Raw genomic sequence first — 15,956 nt, 5'->3', positions numbered from 1 at the left:
CAGTGGGGGCGGCCGGTGCAGCAGCCGGGCCGGCTGGGGCCGCAGTCGGGGCAGCCGGCAGCTCCCGTTGTCGATGACTGTAGACGTACGTGAAGTCGCTGGGCGGCCGGGGTGGCCGGAGGGGTGGGAAACCTGGTAGTGGCCCACGGGGTGCCTGAAGAGACACCGGAGAACCCGAGGAAGACGAGCCTGCACGCAGCGCGTCGGGCAGCTCCAGGGCCGCGCGTGGCGCGGAAGAGAGACTCTTGGTGGCCGCGCGTGGCGCGGTGGACGTCCCTGACACCCGCAGGGCGGGGGGAACGTAGAGTGTGGGCGTCCGAGGATCCTCAGCATCCTCGGGAGGCTCCAGGGGCGCCCCAGGCACAGCCGCACGGGGACCGGCAGGGGCGCGGGTGGCGTCGAAGGTGCTGGAGGGAGTCCCTGCAGGTAAATACTTGTGCGACGGTCCAATAGGAGCGGGCACAATATCAGTACTGTCATCGGCAAGAAACTCGAGGTCTGCTGGAGTACTGGGACCATGACGCTCAGCGAAAGGGAAGGCCGTTTCATCGAAGATGACGTGCCGGGAGATGATGACTCTATTGGATGATAGGTCAAGGCAGCGGTACCCTTTATGATGAGCTGAATAGCCTAGGAAGACACACAGGACAGACCTAGGAGCAAGCTTGTGAATAGCAGTGGCGGACATGTTGGGGTAGCATTTGCAACCGAAAACTCGCAGATGATCATATGTGGGTGGCTTGCCAAACAAGGCAAGATGAGGTGTGGAGAACTCTAGAGTCTTGGTGGGCAATATGTTGAGGAGAACAGTCGCCGTGGAGAGAGCCTCTGCCCAGTTGGAGGGAGGCATGGACGCCTGAAAGAGTAGGGAGCGAACAATATTATTTGTAGAGCGAATAATGCGCTCAGCTTTACCGTTCTGAGGCGAGGTGTAAGGGCAGGACATGCGAAGGTGGATGCCCTAGGTGAGGAAGAAGTGGCGGGTGCTGGAGTTGTCAAACTCTTTCCCGTTGTCGCACTGGACGGCTTTGACGCGGGCGCCAAACTGAGTGGAGGCGTGGGCGATGAAGTGAGCAAGCGTGCTGAAAGTGTCAGATTTAAGTCGTAAAGGAAATGTCCACAGATAATGAGTGCAATCATCAAGTATGACCAAATAGTATTTATAACCAGAGATGCTGACAACTGGAGAGGTCCATAAATCACAGTGAATAAGATCAAACTTGCTAGACGCACGAGAGGTGGACACATGAAAAGGTAGACGAACATGACGTCCTAGCTGACAAGCATGACATAAATCTGAACAATCCTGAATAGAAAAGGACACACTAGACGCTAGCTTTGACAAGGCCTCATGACCGGGATGCCCAAGACACCGATGCCACAGTGGAGAGGAGCCCTGAGCGGCAAAGGAGAGTGCTAGTGGAAGGCGAAGTGGGTACAGTGGCCCGGAGCTATTACACCTGACGATCTCTTTCCGAGACGGAAGAACCTTCACAGAATAACCAGCGGGGTCAAACTCAACAGAACAATTATTGTCAATAGTGAATTGGCGAACAGAGATAAGATTCTTAATAATTTGTGGCGACACAAGAACATTATTAAGACGTAGAGAAGGTGATAACTCTGTGGAGCCAGTTGCAATGACAGGAATAAGGGAGCCATTACCGACAATAATAGATGAAGGGTTAGGGTACCGCGGAGGTTGAGTATGTGAAAGAGAAGAAGACTGAGCTGTCATGTGTGAAGAAGCACCTGAGTCGAAGTTGTTAGTCGCTGAATTCTCACTCTGGGTAGTAGGAGAATTCTTACTCTCATCGAGAGAGGATGACACTAGGAGTTGGGGCAATTTTCTTGTCTATTTCTCACACAAGCTCACACAAATGCCATACCAACCTGAGGGGTTGGGGTTACATATTTATAGGCTGCTAGCCAGCCAAGCATATGCCAAGATGCTAGTCTAAGATGCTAATATGCTGTCCTAGCTAAGATGCTGTCCTCTAGTCTAAGATGATGTCCTCTAAGATGCTGTCCTCTAGTCTAAGATGCTGTCCTAAAAACAGAAAAAACAGCCACAAGGACCATGTGAGCAACAACCAGCCCCACAAAGACCAGCCACACATGACTTATCCATCATTCTCCCCCTAAGTCTTGTGCGTCGTCTTGTGGGAGAGTTGAACCATCCCGGTCCTGGAGCAGAGCTCAAGGAACTTGATCCTCCCAAGGGGCTTGGTGAGAAGGTCCGCAAGCTGGTCCTTGGTGTTGATGTAGTTCGCCTTGATGCTCCCTTCCTCCAAACAGCCTCGGATGAAGTGGTACCTCACCCGGATGTGCTTGCTGCGTTCGTGGAACACGGGGTTCTTTGCCAGGGCTAGAGCGGACTTGCTGTCCACCCTGAGCTCCACCGCTCTAGTGTCTCTGCCGAGGAGATCACCAAGCAGTCGAGCGAGCCAGAGCGCCTGAGTCGAAGCGGTGGAGGCCGCTATGTACTCGGCCTCGCAGCTGGACAGGGCCACCACCTGCTGCTTGACCGACTGCCAGCTAACGAGGCACTTGCCGAGGAAGAAGAGGATCCCGCTCGTGCTCTTGCTGGTGTCGATGTCACCGGCGTGGTCGCTGTCGCTGTACCCGACGAAGTGTGCCGCCCCAGGACACCTCGGGTAGTAGAGGCCGTGGTCGAGAGTCCCCGCAACGTAGCGGATGATCCTCTTCACAGCCTGCTGGTGCTCCGTCGTCGGTCGCTGCATGAACCGACTAACGTAGCCGACAGAGAATGCCAAGTCCGGCTGTGTGTGGGCGAGGTAGCGAAGGCTCCCCACAAGGCGCCGGTACTGTGTAGCATCCACCTCCTCCGTCGTGCTGTCGCGGCTCAGCTTCAGCCTCTCCTCCATCGGAGTGAGAGCTGGGTTGCAGTCGGTGAGCCCAGCTAGCTCAATGACGCGCTTGGCGTAGGCGGTCTGTCGAAGCGTGATCCCGGAGTCATCCTGGTGCACCTCGATTCCCAGGTAGAAGGAGAGAGGTCCCAGGTCACTCATCTGGAAGGTGGCCTTCATCTCTTCCTTGAATGCTGCCACCTCCGCATCCTTGGTGCCGGTGATCACCAAGTCGTCGACGTAGACACCCACCAGCAGGGCATTTCCTCCATTGCCCCGTTGGTAGATGGCCGCCTCGTGCGGGCTTTGCTCGAAGCCCATCCCCTTTAGCGTGGAATCCAACTTGGCATTCCACGCCCTCGGTGCCTGCCGTAGGCCATAGAGGGCCTTGCGCAGGCGGAGCACCTTGCCCTCCTTGCCGGGGATCGCAAATCCCGGTGGCTGGTGCACGTAGACCTCCTCCTTCAAGTCGCCGTTAAGGAACGCCGACTTGACGTCCATGTGGTGAACACGCCAGCCCTCCTGGGCAGCTAGCGCAAGGAGGAGTCGCACGGACTCCATCCGTGCCACGGGAGCAAAAGCGTCGTCGAAGTCGACCCCCTCCTGCTGCACGAAACCTCGTGCCACCAAGCGAGCCTTGTGCTTGACGATGGCGCCGGCTTCATCCCTCTTCAACTTGTACACCCACTTAAGGGTGATCGCGCGGTGACCACGAGGAAGGTCAGCAAGCTCCCAGGTGCGGTTCTTCTCAACCGCATCCATCTCCAACTGCATCGCGGCGTGCCATGCCGCGTGTCTCTCGGCCTCTGCGAACGACCGAGGCTCGCCGTCGTCACACGCAAGGTGCAACTGCGCCTCCAGGTCCTCCAGGTCGTGAGGCACCAGTCCCGGCACCAACTGGTCGCCGAGAAGGTTCTCCATCGTACGGTACCGCAACGGCTCGCCGTCGTGGTACGCGTCGATGCGCTCCTCGTCGTGAGAGAGCGGAGTAGCGAGCTCAACCGGGCTGTGCTCGACACGAGCTGGTGTTGGAGTAGTCGTGCCCGGAGAGGTGCCTGTCGGTGCTGGAGTGCGTGGCGTTGCCGGCTGTGGTGAAGCCGGCGAAGAACTCATCGCAGCCGAGGTCCTGGCTGGAGAGCGTGGAGCTGTCGGAGTAGCAGGCGCCGGGGTCGGTGGAGGCTCGGGGACTGGGGTAGACGCGCTCGCCGAAGAAGAGCTGCCTACTCCCCCAGCTCCCTCGAAGTGGACGTACTCGACAGTGAAGTCGTCATACGTCGGAGCCGAGCCATCGTCCACCGCCTTGTCCCACGCCCATCCTCGCCCTTCGTCGAACACAACGTCGCGCGCCGTGCGCACACGCTGTGTCTTCGGGTCGAGGATGCGGTAGGCCTTCGAGCCCTCCGCGTAGCCGATGAACACTCCCGGAGTGCTCCTATCGTCGAGCTTGCTGATGTGGCCAAGCTCCTTGGCGAACGCGAGGCAGCCGAAGACCCGCAAGTGGGAGACCGCCGGCTTGCGCCCATGCCAAGCCTCGTACGGCGTTCTGCCGTCGAGCGCCTTGGTAGGCGAGCGGTTGAGGATGTAGACGGCCGTCACCACCGCCTCTCCCCAGAAGACAGCCGGCACCCCCCTCTGCTTGAGGAGGGCCCGAGCCATCCCCACAACCGTCTGGTTGCGCCGCTCGACGACGCCGTTCTGCTGCGGGCTGTACGGCGCGGAGTAGTGGCGCTGAATGCCCTCGTCAGCGCAGTACGACGCGAATTCAGCCGCCGTGAATTCGCCGCCGTTGTCGGTGCGCAGCACGCGCAGCTTGCGGCCGCACTCCGCCTCCGCAGCAGCCTGCGCGCGTCTGATGGCGTCCGCAGCCTCTCCCTTGCTGCCGAGGATCATCACCCACATGTAGCGGGAGAGGTCGTCGACGAGCAGCAGGAAGTAGCGTCGTCCTCCCGGTGTGGCCGGTGTCACCGGGCCACACAAGTCCCCGTGCACGAGCTCGAGCCTCTCCTTGGCTCGAAAGCTCGCCGCTGGGGAAAGGGGAGTCGCCTCTGCTTCGTCAACACGCAGACGTCGCAGAGCTGCTCCACATGGTCGAGGCACGGCAGGCCTCGCACCATCTCCGTGGCACTGAGCCGCTTCAGGGCCTCAAAGTGAAGGTGCCCGAAACGCTCGTGCCACTGCCACGCCTCGTCGTCCCGACGAGCAGCGAGACAGAGGGGTTGTGCCACCTGCACGTTAAGGACGTAGAGTCGATTTGCGCTTCTGGATACCTTGGCAAGAAGGCGACGACGACGATCCCAAATCCTCATGACTCCGTCCTCAACCACCACGCGCGAACCGTTCTCATCCAGCTGTCCCAAGCTGATGATGGAGTTCCTCAACGCGGGGATGTAGTAGACTCCGGTGAGCAGCCTGTGCTCACCAGACACGGTGGTGAAGATGACGGAGCCGACGCCCTTGATCTTCACGCTGGAGGCATCCCCAAACTTGACGGAGCCTCGAACGCTAGAGTCAAGCTCGGTGAAGAACTCCCGTCGACCGGTCATGTGATGGGTGGCGCCGGTGTCGAGGCACCACCTGTCAGTCTTGTCGTTGTCGGAGCTGTCGCCGAGGAGGGCGTGTGCTTTTGGCTCGTCGAGGTGGAGGAGAGCCGCTGCGGCCGGTGCCGCTGGAGGTAGCTCGATGCTGGCATGTGCCATGAACAGAGCCGGCTCCTCCGCCTGTGCGACGTGGGCCTGGCCGCGTCGTGGCTGTCGACAGTCCTTGGCCCAATGGCCAAGCTGGCCGCAGTTGCGGCAGGTGTCGTCTCATGCCGGCTTGTGCCTGCCGGCGGCGCCGCCCTGGGCGCCTCCGCGGGCATCACCCTCGGCACGTCCTCGCGCCCTGGCCTGGGCGTCTCTGCGCGCCTTGCGCGGCTTGCCACGCTTGCGGCCGCCTGTCGCGGAAGAAGGCTCCCCCTTCCTCCGGTCACCCTGGCTGGCAAGCCACTGCTCCCGAGTGAGAAGGAGCTTCCCGCCAGTGGTGATGGGCCCCGAGAGGGACTGTGGCTCATCACTGTCGACGACCTTGAGGCGACCTATCACCTCCTCGATCGACATCGTGGAGAGATCCAGCAGCGACTTGATCGAGCGAGCCATCTGCTTGTACTTCTCGGGGACGCAGCGGAAGAGCTTTTCGACAGCTCTCTCCTCGCCGTAGGTGTCGTCGCCGAACTGCACCATCTTCTGCAACAGAGTGTTGAGACGGAGAGCAAAGTCATCAACGTCCTCACCTGGCTTGAAGGCCAGGTTCTCCCACTCCTTGCGAAGTGCCTGCAGCGTGGACTTGCGGGCGCGGTTGCTGCCGATGCGTGCCGCAGCGATGGCGTCCCAAGCCTCCTTGGCAGTCCGCTTGCTGGTAAGCGAGAACTGCATCTCGGGTGGGACTGCAGCGATGAGAGCATCCAGCGCCCGTCGATCTAGGTCGTAGTCGACGTCGCCGTACCGGACTGCCTCCCACATGTGCGGCACCTGGAGCTTTACCCTCATCACCGCAGCCCACTCGACGTAGTTGGTCTTGGTGAGGGTAGGCCACCCACCGCCGGGACCGACGTCCCTGACAACAGCCTGGAGCCCGTGGTAACCACGGTACCGATCCGGGGAGAGAGAGCCACGCTGCCTGTGAAGGCCGTGCTCTCCATCGACCCGTCGGTATCGATCCGGGGAGAGAGAGCCACGCTGCCTGTGAAGGCCGCGCTCTCCATCGACCCGTCCGCCACCGTTGCCGTGCGCGCCTCCTCCAGGAGCGCCGCCGCCGTGCGCGCCTCCTCCAGGAGCGCCACCGGCGCGTCCGCGCCTGTCTGGGCTGCCGCCGCGCTCGTGGCGTGCGCGGCTGCCCCAGGAGCGCCACCGCCGTGCGCGCCTCCTCCAGGAGCGCCGCCAGCGCGTCCGCGCCTGTCTGGGCTGCCGCCACGCTCGTGGACGTGTGCGGCTGCCCACTGCGCCGCCCGCGCTCGCGCTGCGTCCCTCTCTAGCAGCTCGAGGTCCGCGTCGGCGGTGTCATCAGCGGAAATGGAGCTGCCGATGCTGCCGCGCAGAGCCTTGACCTCCGCCGTCGCCGCACGCGCTGCATTCGCCGCCGCCGCTGCTTCCGCCTCCGCTCTGGCTGCTGCCAGCTCCGCTACTGCCAGCCTCGACGCCCTTGCCGCCGCCGCAGCGGTCTCTGCCGCCGCTCGCTCGCGTTCCTCTGCCGCGGCAAGTTCGGCCTCCTGCCGACGCCGCGTGCTCGAGGCGACCGAGCGCTGAGACTGCCCTGCGGACATGACGCGTTACCGGGGGCTGCTGCGTGGGGAGAGGGCTGCTTCAGACGAGCTAGGAGAGGAGTGAACAGGAGCGGCCGGAGGAGCTGCTGCTGCCAACGGCTGGGGCTGTTGTGGGGCTGGGAGAGAAGATGAGCAAGAGATGCTCAGGCTACAGGATAATACGGCTCTGATACCACTTGTTAGTCGCTGAATTCTCACTCTGGGTAGTAGGAGAATTCTTACTCTCATCGAGAGAGGATGACACTAGGAGTTGGGGCAATTTTCTTGTCTATTTCTCACACAAGCTCACACAAATGCCATACCAACCTGAGGGGTTGGGGTTACATATTTATAGGCTGCTAGCCAGCCAAGCATATGCCAAGATGCTAGTCTAAGATGCTAATATGCTGTCCTAGCTAAGATGCTGTCCTCTAGTCTAAAATGCTGTCCTCTAAGATGCTGTCCTCTAGTCTAAGATGCTGTCCTAAAAATAGAAAAACAGCCACAAGGACCATGTGAGCAACAACCAGCCCCACAAAGACCAGCCACACATGACTTATCCATCAGAAGTACCACTCATTGTTTGAAGGAGGGGTCAGTGACGTCGTGCTGAATGACACCGCGAGGTCCGTCGGGTCCCAGGAGGGGAGACCGGTCATAGGGTTGTAATACCCCGGAGCGACCCACTGACCGGCAGCCTGCTGGTGGGCAGCAACAAGCGCCTGCTGCTGCTGCTACTGCTGGGCGAGCAGGGCCTGTTGCTGCTGCTGGTGTTGCGCCTGCTGCTGCGCCTGGAGGTGAGGAGGCACCGGGATGGGCGCCAGAGGTGGTCGAGGGCCCCCTGGCCACATCTGGATGGAGCCGGACCAGGGGTTGTAGAAGCTTGGCCAAGGGCGCCCCCCTCCGGCCTGCTGCTGCTGCTGTCCAGCAGCTTGCTGCTGCTGGTTGTTGCCGTTAGGAGCCTTGGAACCCTGTCCTGAAGAGCCGCTGCTGCCCTGACCTTTGCCGCCGCCGTCGCGCTTGTTGCGGCGGTTGTTGGAAGGCTTGGAGCCCCCGCCACCGCCTCCAGAACCGGTGCTGGACGAAGGAGGAGCTTCTGTAGGAGTCGTAGTGGCAGCAAGGGCAGCTGCTGGAGTCTCCTTGCGGTTTGCCATGGTGAGTTCCTCGAGGATGAGGTCCTCACGGGCCTCCAGGAACGTGGGGAAGGGCTTGGCGTGGCGTAGCAGGGTGCCGACGTGGGCGAAGCGCTCGTTGAGGCCGCGGATGACGTTGAGGACGAGGGTGCGGTCGGTGATGACCTCGCCGAGGGCCGTGAGATCATCGGCCATCTTCTTCAGCTTGCGGCAGAAATCGGTGACGGAGAGGTCGCCTTGGACGAAGTTGCGGAACTGCGTCTCCAGCTGAATGGAGCGGGCCTCCCGATTTCCGAGGAACTGCGACTCGACGGCGAGCCAGGCGTGACGAGCTATGGAGCCCTGGGCACGGATGATCTCACCAAGATCGTCCATGAGCGTGGCGATGATCCAAGACTTGACGACGCAGTCCATCCGGGCCCAATCGGGGGAAATTGGGACTAGAGGCTCTTCGCGGACATGGCCCTGAAGCGAAAACTTGCCGAGGATGAGCAGGAATTGATCGCACCAACGGTTGAAGTTACCGGAGTCGACGTCGAGGACGGTGGTGACGTGGTTCCGGATGTTGCTGACGGCGACAGCCTGGGAGTGAAGCTGGAGCAGCGCCACGGCCTCGTGGTGGAGCATGGCCGCTCGGAGATCGGCTGGCGTAGAGGCGCCGCCCGATGGCTCAAGTGCGAGTGCAGCAGCGGCGGCTGCGCGTTCCATGGCCGCGCGCGCAAGGGCTTCGCTGGCGCGTAGGGCGGCGTCGTCTCGCTCCTTGGCCGCGGCTGCGGCCTGCTGCTCGGCCTCGAGAGCGCGTGCCAGAGCAGCATCACGCGCCTCCTCCTTGTCCACGCGCTTACGCTCCAGGCGCTGCGCGGTGGCGGCGGCTTCGCTGGCCTGCTTATTGGCGAGGCGCCGAGCGACCTCGTCACCCTGGAGCGAGGTGGCGGAGCTATCTTCGTCGCCCTTGGGGTTTGGTGGAGAGGACGACCCCATGGGCGGGCTGCGCGGCTGTTTGCCGGCACGTGAGGGCGCTGCGCGGCTGGTGCCGGCGCGCGTGGGGTGGGTTGGGCAGCGGAAGACCTAACCTAGTCTGATACCATAAAAGAGAATATAATTGGAGAAATATTAATATATTGCATTGGGCCTCATGGGCTGATTATATAGAGTACATGGGACTAACATCTCACATGATTAGGCAATGTGGTACTATTCCTAATACTCTAACAGCCCCTAGCCTACCAGCCGAACAGGCTTGGTGCTGGCCCATAGCAGGCCCCTTAGGCGCCTATTCTAACAGACAATAATGCAGTAAAGTTTCCTTGTATTGGCCTCCCTCCCTCCCCCTTCTGTAACCATCTGTTTCATAATTCTAATGAACAGTAGATTGAAGTATTTTATGTTTTTGTAGATGGAATTACAATTAGTAATCATTCTTAATATGTTCTTTTTTCTTCCTGAACAACAATTCTCTGAACTACGCTGCAGGCTCAACATTTGACAAGGATACATCACAAGAACTTGGTATCCTTGATTGGTTATTGTAAGGACAAAAATCATTTTGCCCTTGTCTACGAGTACATGCCTGAAGGGAACCTGCAGGATCATCTGAGAGGTTGTTCATCCTGGCCACTCAAATATAGAATGCTAATATAAGATAATCCTGGTTTTAGTTGTCCTAAATTAGAAATCAACTGTGCTATATCTTAGCATTCAAATTACAGAGGAATGCTACATTTCTCAAAGAAGCAATTTGCAGATCCTAAAATAGCTGTGATTATGGTTACTCACTGCATAGATGCACATTGATTTTACAGTGTATGAAGTGCATGAATTTCTCCAACATGTGTTTTGAATTTATACTAACTGTGTTTGATTTCTTTTCTTTTCACTCGGTGTTCAATTTCTGTTGATGTGTCTAGACACTTCTACTCACAAACCGCTCACTTGGGAGCAACGCCTTCAAATCGCCCTTGATGCTGCTCAAGGTATGATGAACTGTCTCATTTCTGAGATTACCTTTATATATGTACACTATTGCAAAAAATATAAAAAAAAGTTTCACTTTATCGCAGGTCTGGAGTACCTGCATGTTGCATGTAAACCAGCACTGATTCACAGAGATGTGAAGAGTAGGAACATCCTCTTGACCACCGACCTTGGGGCTAAGATTGCAGATTTTGGTCTGACCAAGGCTTTCAGTGACTCAGAAACACATATCACCACTGAACCAGCTGGTACAATGGGCTACTTAGATCCTGAGTAAGTCTTGTACAGCTTCTCTCCTAGCTAGTATATCATAATCCACTTCCAGTTTCAAGATTTTTTTTTAGGTTTAGTTTCAAGAAAATTGTCCCTTTTCATCTGGACTACCTAGAGTAGCATTATGTTATGGAAATGAATTATCTTAACATGTCCATCAGTCTACCAAGTACTAGTAGTAACTGTGTAAGGTCCTTTGGATCATCTAGTAGTGGATCCAGTGGGTGAGTTCTTTTCTATTTGGGATAATCAGTGACTTTGAGATTCAGAGGGAGTAGATAACAGAGAGAGAGGGAGATGTAGGAGCATGTGACCGTCGGAGGAGCTCCCTGCCTTCAATGGTTCGTTGGTGAAGCTCTGCACTAGGCAGCGACGGTCGGAGTAGCGGTGGAGACCGGCGGTGGTGGTGGAGGCAGTGGCGCTTCCCGCCGCTGGCAGTGCCACCCTCTGGATCGGATTAGGGTTAGGACAGTGGGGCTGTGGCGGCGGTGAACCTCGTACACAGAGCCGTTTGCCCCACCTCCTCTTTATAGGCACTGTGCGACGGGGGCCCACTAGCCACTAGATGGCTGGACGTCCTCGATCAGGACGCGGTCAAGGGGTCCGTCTCGACCGTTGGGTCAAGACGGATGAGATCAATTCTAACATTCTCCCCCTTGATCTCAACTCATACTTTAACTTTAAACTTTGATTTTAATCCCTTTCACTTTTATTTGTTCCATCACGGATTAGTGCATAGAGCATGCTTCATCGTCACGGTCAATCGCCGATAGACTTAACAGCTACAATACACGTCTCTGTTCTGAAACAGATTCTTTAACTTTGGGCCCTTTATTGTCCGGAAATCATAGGCTATACCATAAACCCATGTCGACTGTGTGTTCTCTAAACACACTGGGTGGTAAGCCTTTTGTACGCGGATCCGCAACACTTGCTTGTTGCTTTTATGTTCAATACTTTTAGTATGATTCCGGACTTTCTCCTTCACAACGTACAACTTTAACGTCAATGTGTTTGGCAGCACACTTGACCCGTTGTTATAGGAGCGAACTACTTAAATGGTTATTGCTGTTACATACCATTATCAATTCCGGGTGTAAGTTCTTTTAACCACTTCGCCTGTCCTTAAGCCTCATAACAAGCTATACCATGGGTATGCATCTTTGATGACACAACAACTGTTTCTTTGGAGCTTTTCCACAATAAAACTCCAACTACGAGTGTTAGCTACTATGTGGGTTTCACTAAACATCTCGCCAAAATTTAACATTTGTACCCACAACTATTTGAGAGTACTTATTCTTTCTTACTTACCATGAGGCCTATAAATCTTTGCACAATTGCAAAACATTCTCAACTCCATTCTAGTGATCTATATCTGGACTGGACTTCTGCCAAAAACATCCCGGATACATAAACTGTGTCAGGGTAAGTTCTTGCTTATAAGCATTCAGTAAGCTTCCAACAGCTGAAGCATATAGGACGTCCATTTGATCGATCTCACATTTATTCTTGGAACACTGAAAGTTCCGAAAACTATTACCCTTTACTATAGAAACAGGCGCAAGTTTACTCACATATATACTTTATTTCTTTAGAATCTTCTCTAAGTATACACTTGAGATAGTTCTAATACCCCTTTTTCTTTTGTCTTGGTAAGTTCCAATTTCTAGAGCGAATGACGCTTTACCAAGATCATTCTCTTGAAACTTGAGGACAAGAACTTCTTCTCCAACAGTAGATTAACACCACTACTAGCGAGTAAGGTGCTACCCACATGCAGGATTAGGAAAATAAATTTCTCATGTTTAATCTTTGCATAAATACAATTGTCCTCTACATTCTCTTTAAAACCCAAACTTTCTTATTGTACTGTCAAACTTCAAGAACCACTGTCTTGAAGCTTGCTTTAATCCATAAATGGATTTCTTTAGGCAACATCCCTTTACGTTCTTTTCCTTTCACGACAAAACCTTTTGAGTTATGCCATATAAACTTTTCCATACAAATCCTCGTTGAGGAATGTGCCTTTACATCCTTCTGATGTAACTGTAAATCGTAATGTGCCACTAATACCATTATGATTCTAAAAGAATCCTTGCATGCCCATTATAATCTATTCCTTCTCTTTATGTAAATCATTTCACCACAAGTGGCGCTTTATAGCTTTCCATATTCTCTTTGGATATCTTTCTATATTCCCTTTGGAGTCACTTTGTCTTGTAGACCCATTATAGCCTACTGTTTTAGCTCCATTAGGAATTTCTTCCTAGTCCCAAACATCGTTGGTATTTATTGATTTCATTTCATGTTCCTTTGCTTCTTGCCATTTAGACGAGTGAACGTCTCTCATGGCTTCTTCAAATGAGGTGGAATCACTCTCTATTTGAATTTCTTTCTTAACTTTTACTTCTTAGTCACCAGAAATATCTGATTTTCTTATTCTTTGAGATCTTCTAGATCCTCGTGGCACTTCTTTTATATTGGGCTATTGTTACTCTTCATTGCCAAAAGGCAATTGTTCTATAGCCACCTGTATCACAAGATCCTTGTTTACTTATTCATCCTCTTTAAGAGCTAACATCTGGTGTTGTATATGTCATACAATATCAACTTGTATTAAGCAATTTGTTGCTCTAAACACTATAGTGGATATGTAATCCCACTTCTATTCAAGCTTTAGGTATCTACATACCATGCTTTCCCAGATTACTCCATCTTCTGTAAAGATGGTGTATCTTCAAATTTCTTATTTTGGGTTTAATCTGCTAAAAACTTATATGGCGTCATCCATTATAAATACTAGCTGACTATGCTATCTTCCTATCGGAACTGTAAAAGGTCCAGGAATTTAGCTATTTCTTTACTTTAGGGGTATCATTATTATGACCGTCTTACTCCCTCAACGATCACATTCATCTTTTATAGATCACTTTTACCTGCAATGCATAGTATGCATTGCATTATCTGAAGTATGGGGGAAAGTATCTTTCTTAATTGTCTTTCTTAATTATTCTTATATTTCTCCCCCTCGAAATGTGGTATGAACTTTTCTACCACAATTTCGAAACATTCAGAACTCTTGTGAATGAGGAAACTTTGATTACTTACTTCATCCACATGATTACATCATGCAAACAAAATTCGTATGGGAGTACATTTTCCTCATTACACTTCAAAACTCAACATAGTCTATTATTATCAATACTTCTGCAAGTCACACTTGCATATCATTCTTATCTCTTGGTTCACATGCAACTTTCTTTTGTTCTCAAACTCATTGAGTACTTATGACCATAACACAATCAGAGTGTACGGTAAATACTAGAATAGCATAAGAGCTATCCCAAATTCTCTCCATGTGCGGGATATTTCTTTAGAGCATATGAATCATCACATCCTTCTCCCGCCATGCGGGATAAGTATTATGCCAAACTCTCCCGTCATGCAGGATTGGTTAACATATGTACTATGCCAACTTTACCCCGTCATGCGGGTATTTTCTCAAACTTTTCCCGCTATGCGGGTACTATCACAAACTTTTTCCCGCCATGCGAGATAGTTCTCTTGAACAGACATAATTACCAGGATTGGCTCGTGTTCAATCATCAAATTCAGAAATAAATTCGAATATTCTTTAACACACATGTGTAATCCAATGTTAGTCAAATTAAACATGTATATGACTTTTACAACTCTCATAAGTGAAACTGAAAATAAATTCTTCTTCACAGAGAGTACGTAAAAGACATTTCTCAATGAAGACTCTCATTGATCTATCTCTTTTCTTGGATTAATTTTAGAATTCTTTTCTTTTGAAGCCATTCTTTAAAGAGAACGCAGTTTCTTAAACAATGGTATTCTTTCATATATAACTTGCCCTTGGGCATTTCATCATCTGAGTCATAGGTACCCAGCTCATTTCTCTTACTGCCTTCAAGAATGAAAGCATGGAAGTCTTTTGTCTGAAAAAATTTTCAACAATAATGCTCATTAAACTTTGAAATCTTTATGTTCTATTCTATATCACCGTTGGGCAGAAATAGAATAAAACATCATTCTTCTACATTAATTCCACATCACCGTTGGGCAGAAATGGAATTAACGTATAGAAATTCAATAATGTTGAAAACATAGAACTGTTCCTCAAAATTAAATTCTCCCGTTGGTTCGAATTTAATTAGAAAATAATCAACTTCATTGCAGCGGAAACATGAAAATACATTTCTCTAGTTTAAGAGCATTCTTTGATCTTTATCTATTCTCTGAAAAATTGGTCACTTTGATGCAAAATTCATCAGAGATTTAAACTTTAAACATAGAACTCATTATAATATTGTTATCATCAACGTTGGTCAGAAAATAACAATACCATAATTTAACTTTAACTATCAACTAACTATTCCTCCAATTAAAATTTTCTCGTTGGTTCCAATTTTAACTGGAGGATTAACTTTTCTTCATTTACTGAATAACTACAACTGCTCTTCAAATTAAATTCTCCCGTTGGTTCGAATTTAATAATGAAATAACAATAACTTTAAATACGCAGCGGAAACATGATAAATTCTTCAAAAGTAATTCTAATTCAGAAGCATTATGCTTTTCTTCTCTCTAAACAAATTATCTCAAATAAATTTGAGTAGATATCTTTTTTAAATTTATCAAAATTCATTCAAAATAGCTTCTGAAAAGAAAGAACAATTCCTTTTCTTTACTGTTCTGGCACGAAGGCCCAGCAGCCTTTGTGGCCCAGCCGTGTGCAAGGCCCAACTGGCGCTCAGGCGCGCACCGCGTCTGTTCGGCCCGGCAGACAAAACGGCCTAGCCCAGCCGCGCATCGCCGGCTCCCCCGCGCCCAGGCCGCAACGTGGGCCTGGGCCTGCTTTCTCCGTTCCTGCCTGGGCCACTTTCGGCCAGAGCGCCATTGGCCGTCGATCAGCCGTCCTTGGGATCCGACGGTCGTCCGTCCTTCGCGCGGGAACAAAACCCCGCCGCGGCCGGCTTCTTCGGAACCCTAGCCTCATTCTCTCCCTCCCCTTCTCTCTCATCGTCGCTCTCTCTTCTCAGCGCAGCAGGAGCCAGCCACCGAGTGAGGAGTAGGCGAAGCATGGAGCAACGGCGTCGTCGCCGGCCCCCTCGCCGGTGTGCGCGCTCCCCAGCGCGGGTGAGCGCGCTGCCGTCGAGCGGCCTGGCCGCGGCGCCCCTTTGGCCGTAGCCAGGCGAGCAGAGCCCCCGGCCCGGCCCTCTTTTCCCCGCGCGCCGTTCTGCACAACGGCGAGGTAGTCCCTCTGGGTTTCCCTCTTCCCCTTTTCCCCTTCTGTGTTTCTCCTTTTCTACTCGGATCCAATCCGATTTGGGGACGGGGACGGGGATTGGAATTAGGGTTAGGGTTTCGGCAAGTTAGGGTTAGGGCCGATTCGATTCACTG

General features: G+C 52.8%; 1 protein-coding gene across 1 annotated transcript; it reads left to right on the top strand.

Annotated features, from left to right (window-relative positions):
• The first annotated feature begins 9,671 nt into the window (after positions 1 to 9,671).
• LOC136475711 (probable receptor-like protein kinase At1g11050) lies at positions 9,672 to 10,582 on the top strand. The gene is made up of 3 exons (XM_066473309.1): positions 9,672 to 9,879; positions 10,187 to 10,252; positions 10,340 to 10,582. The coding sequence occupies exons 1-3, from the start codon at positions 9,846 to 9,848 to the stop codon at positions 10,528 to 10,530; spliced, it is 291 nt and encodes a 96-aa protein (XP_066329406.1). The 5' UTR covers positions 9,672 to 9,845; the 3' UTR covers positions 10,531 to 10,582.
• Positions 10,583 to 15,956: the final 5,374 nt, after the last annotated feature.

The sequence above is a fragment of the Miscanthus floridulus genome, chromosome 8 (assembly GCF_019320115.1).
Source record: "Miscanthus floridulus cultivar M001 chromosome 8, ASM1932011v1, whole genome shotgun sequence".
Lineage (NCBI taxonomy): Eukaryota > Viridiplantae > Streptophyta > Magnoliopsida > Poales > Poaceae > Miscanthus > Miscanthus floridulus.
The sequence above is the reverse complement of the archived record's forward strand: the minus strand, read 5'-3'. Positions and strand labels throughout refer to the sequence as shown.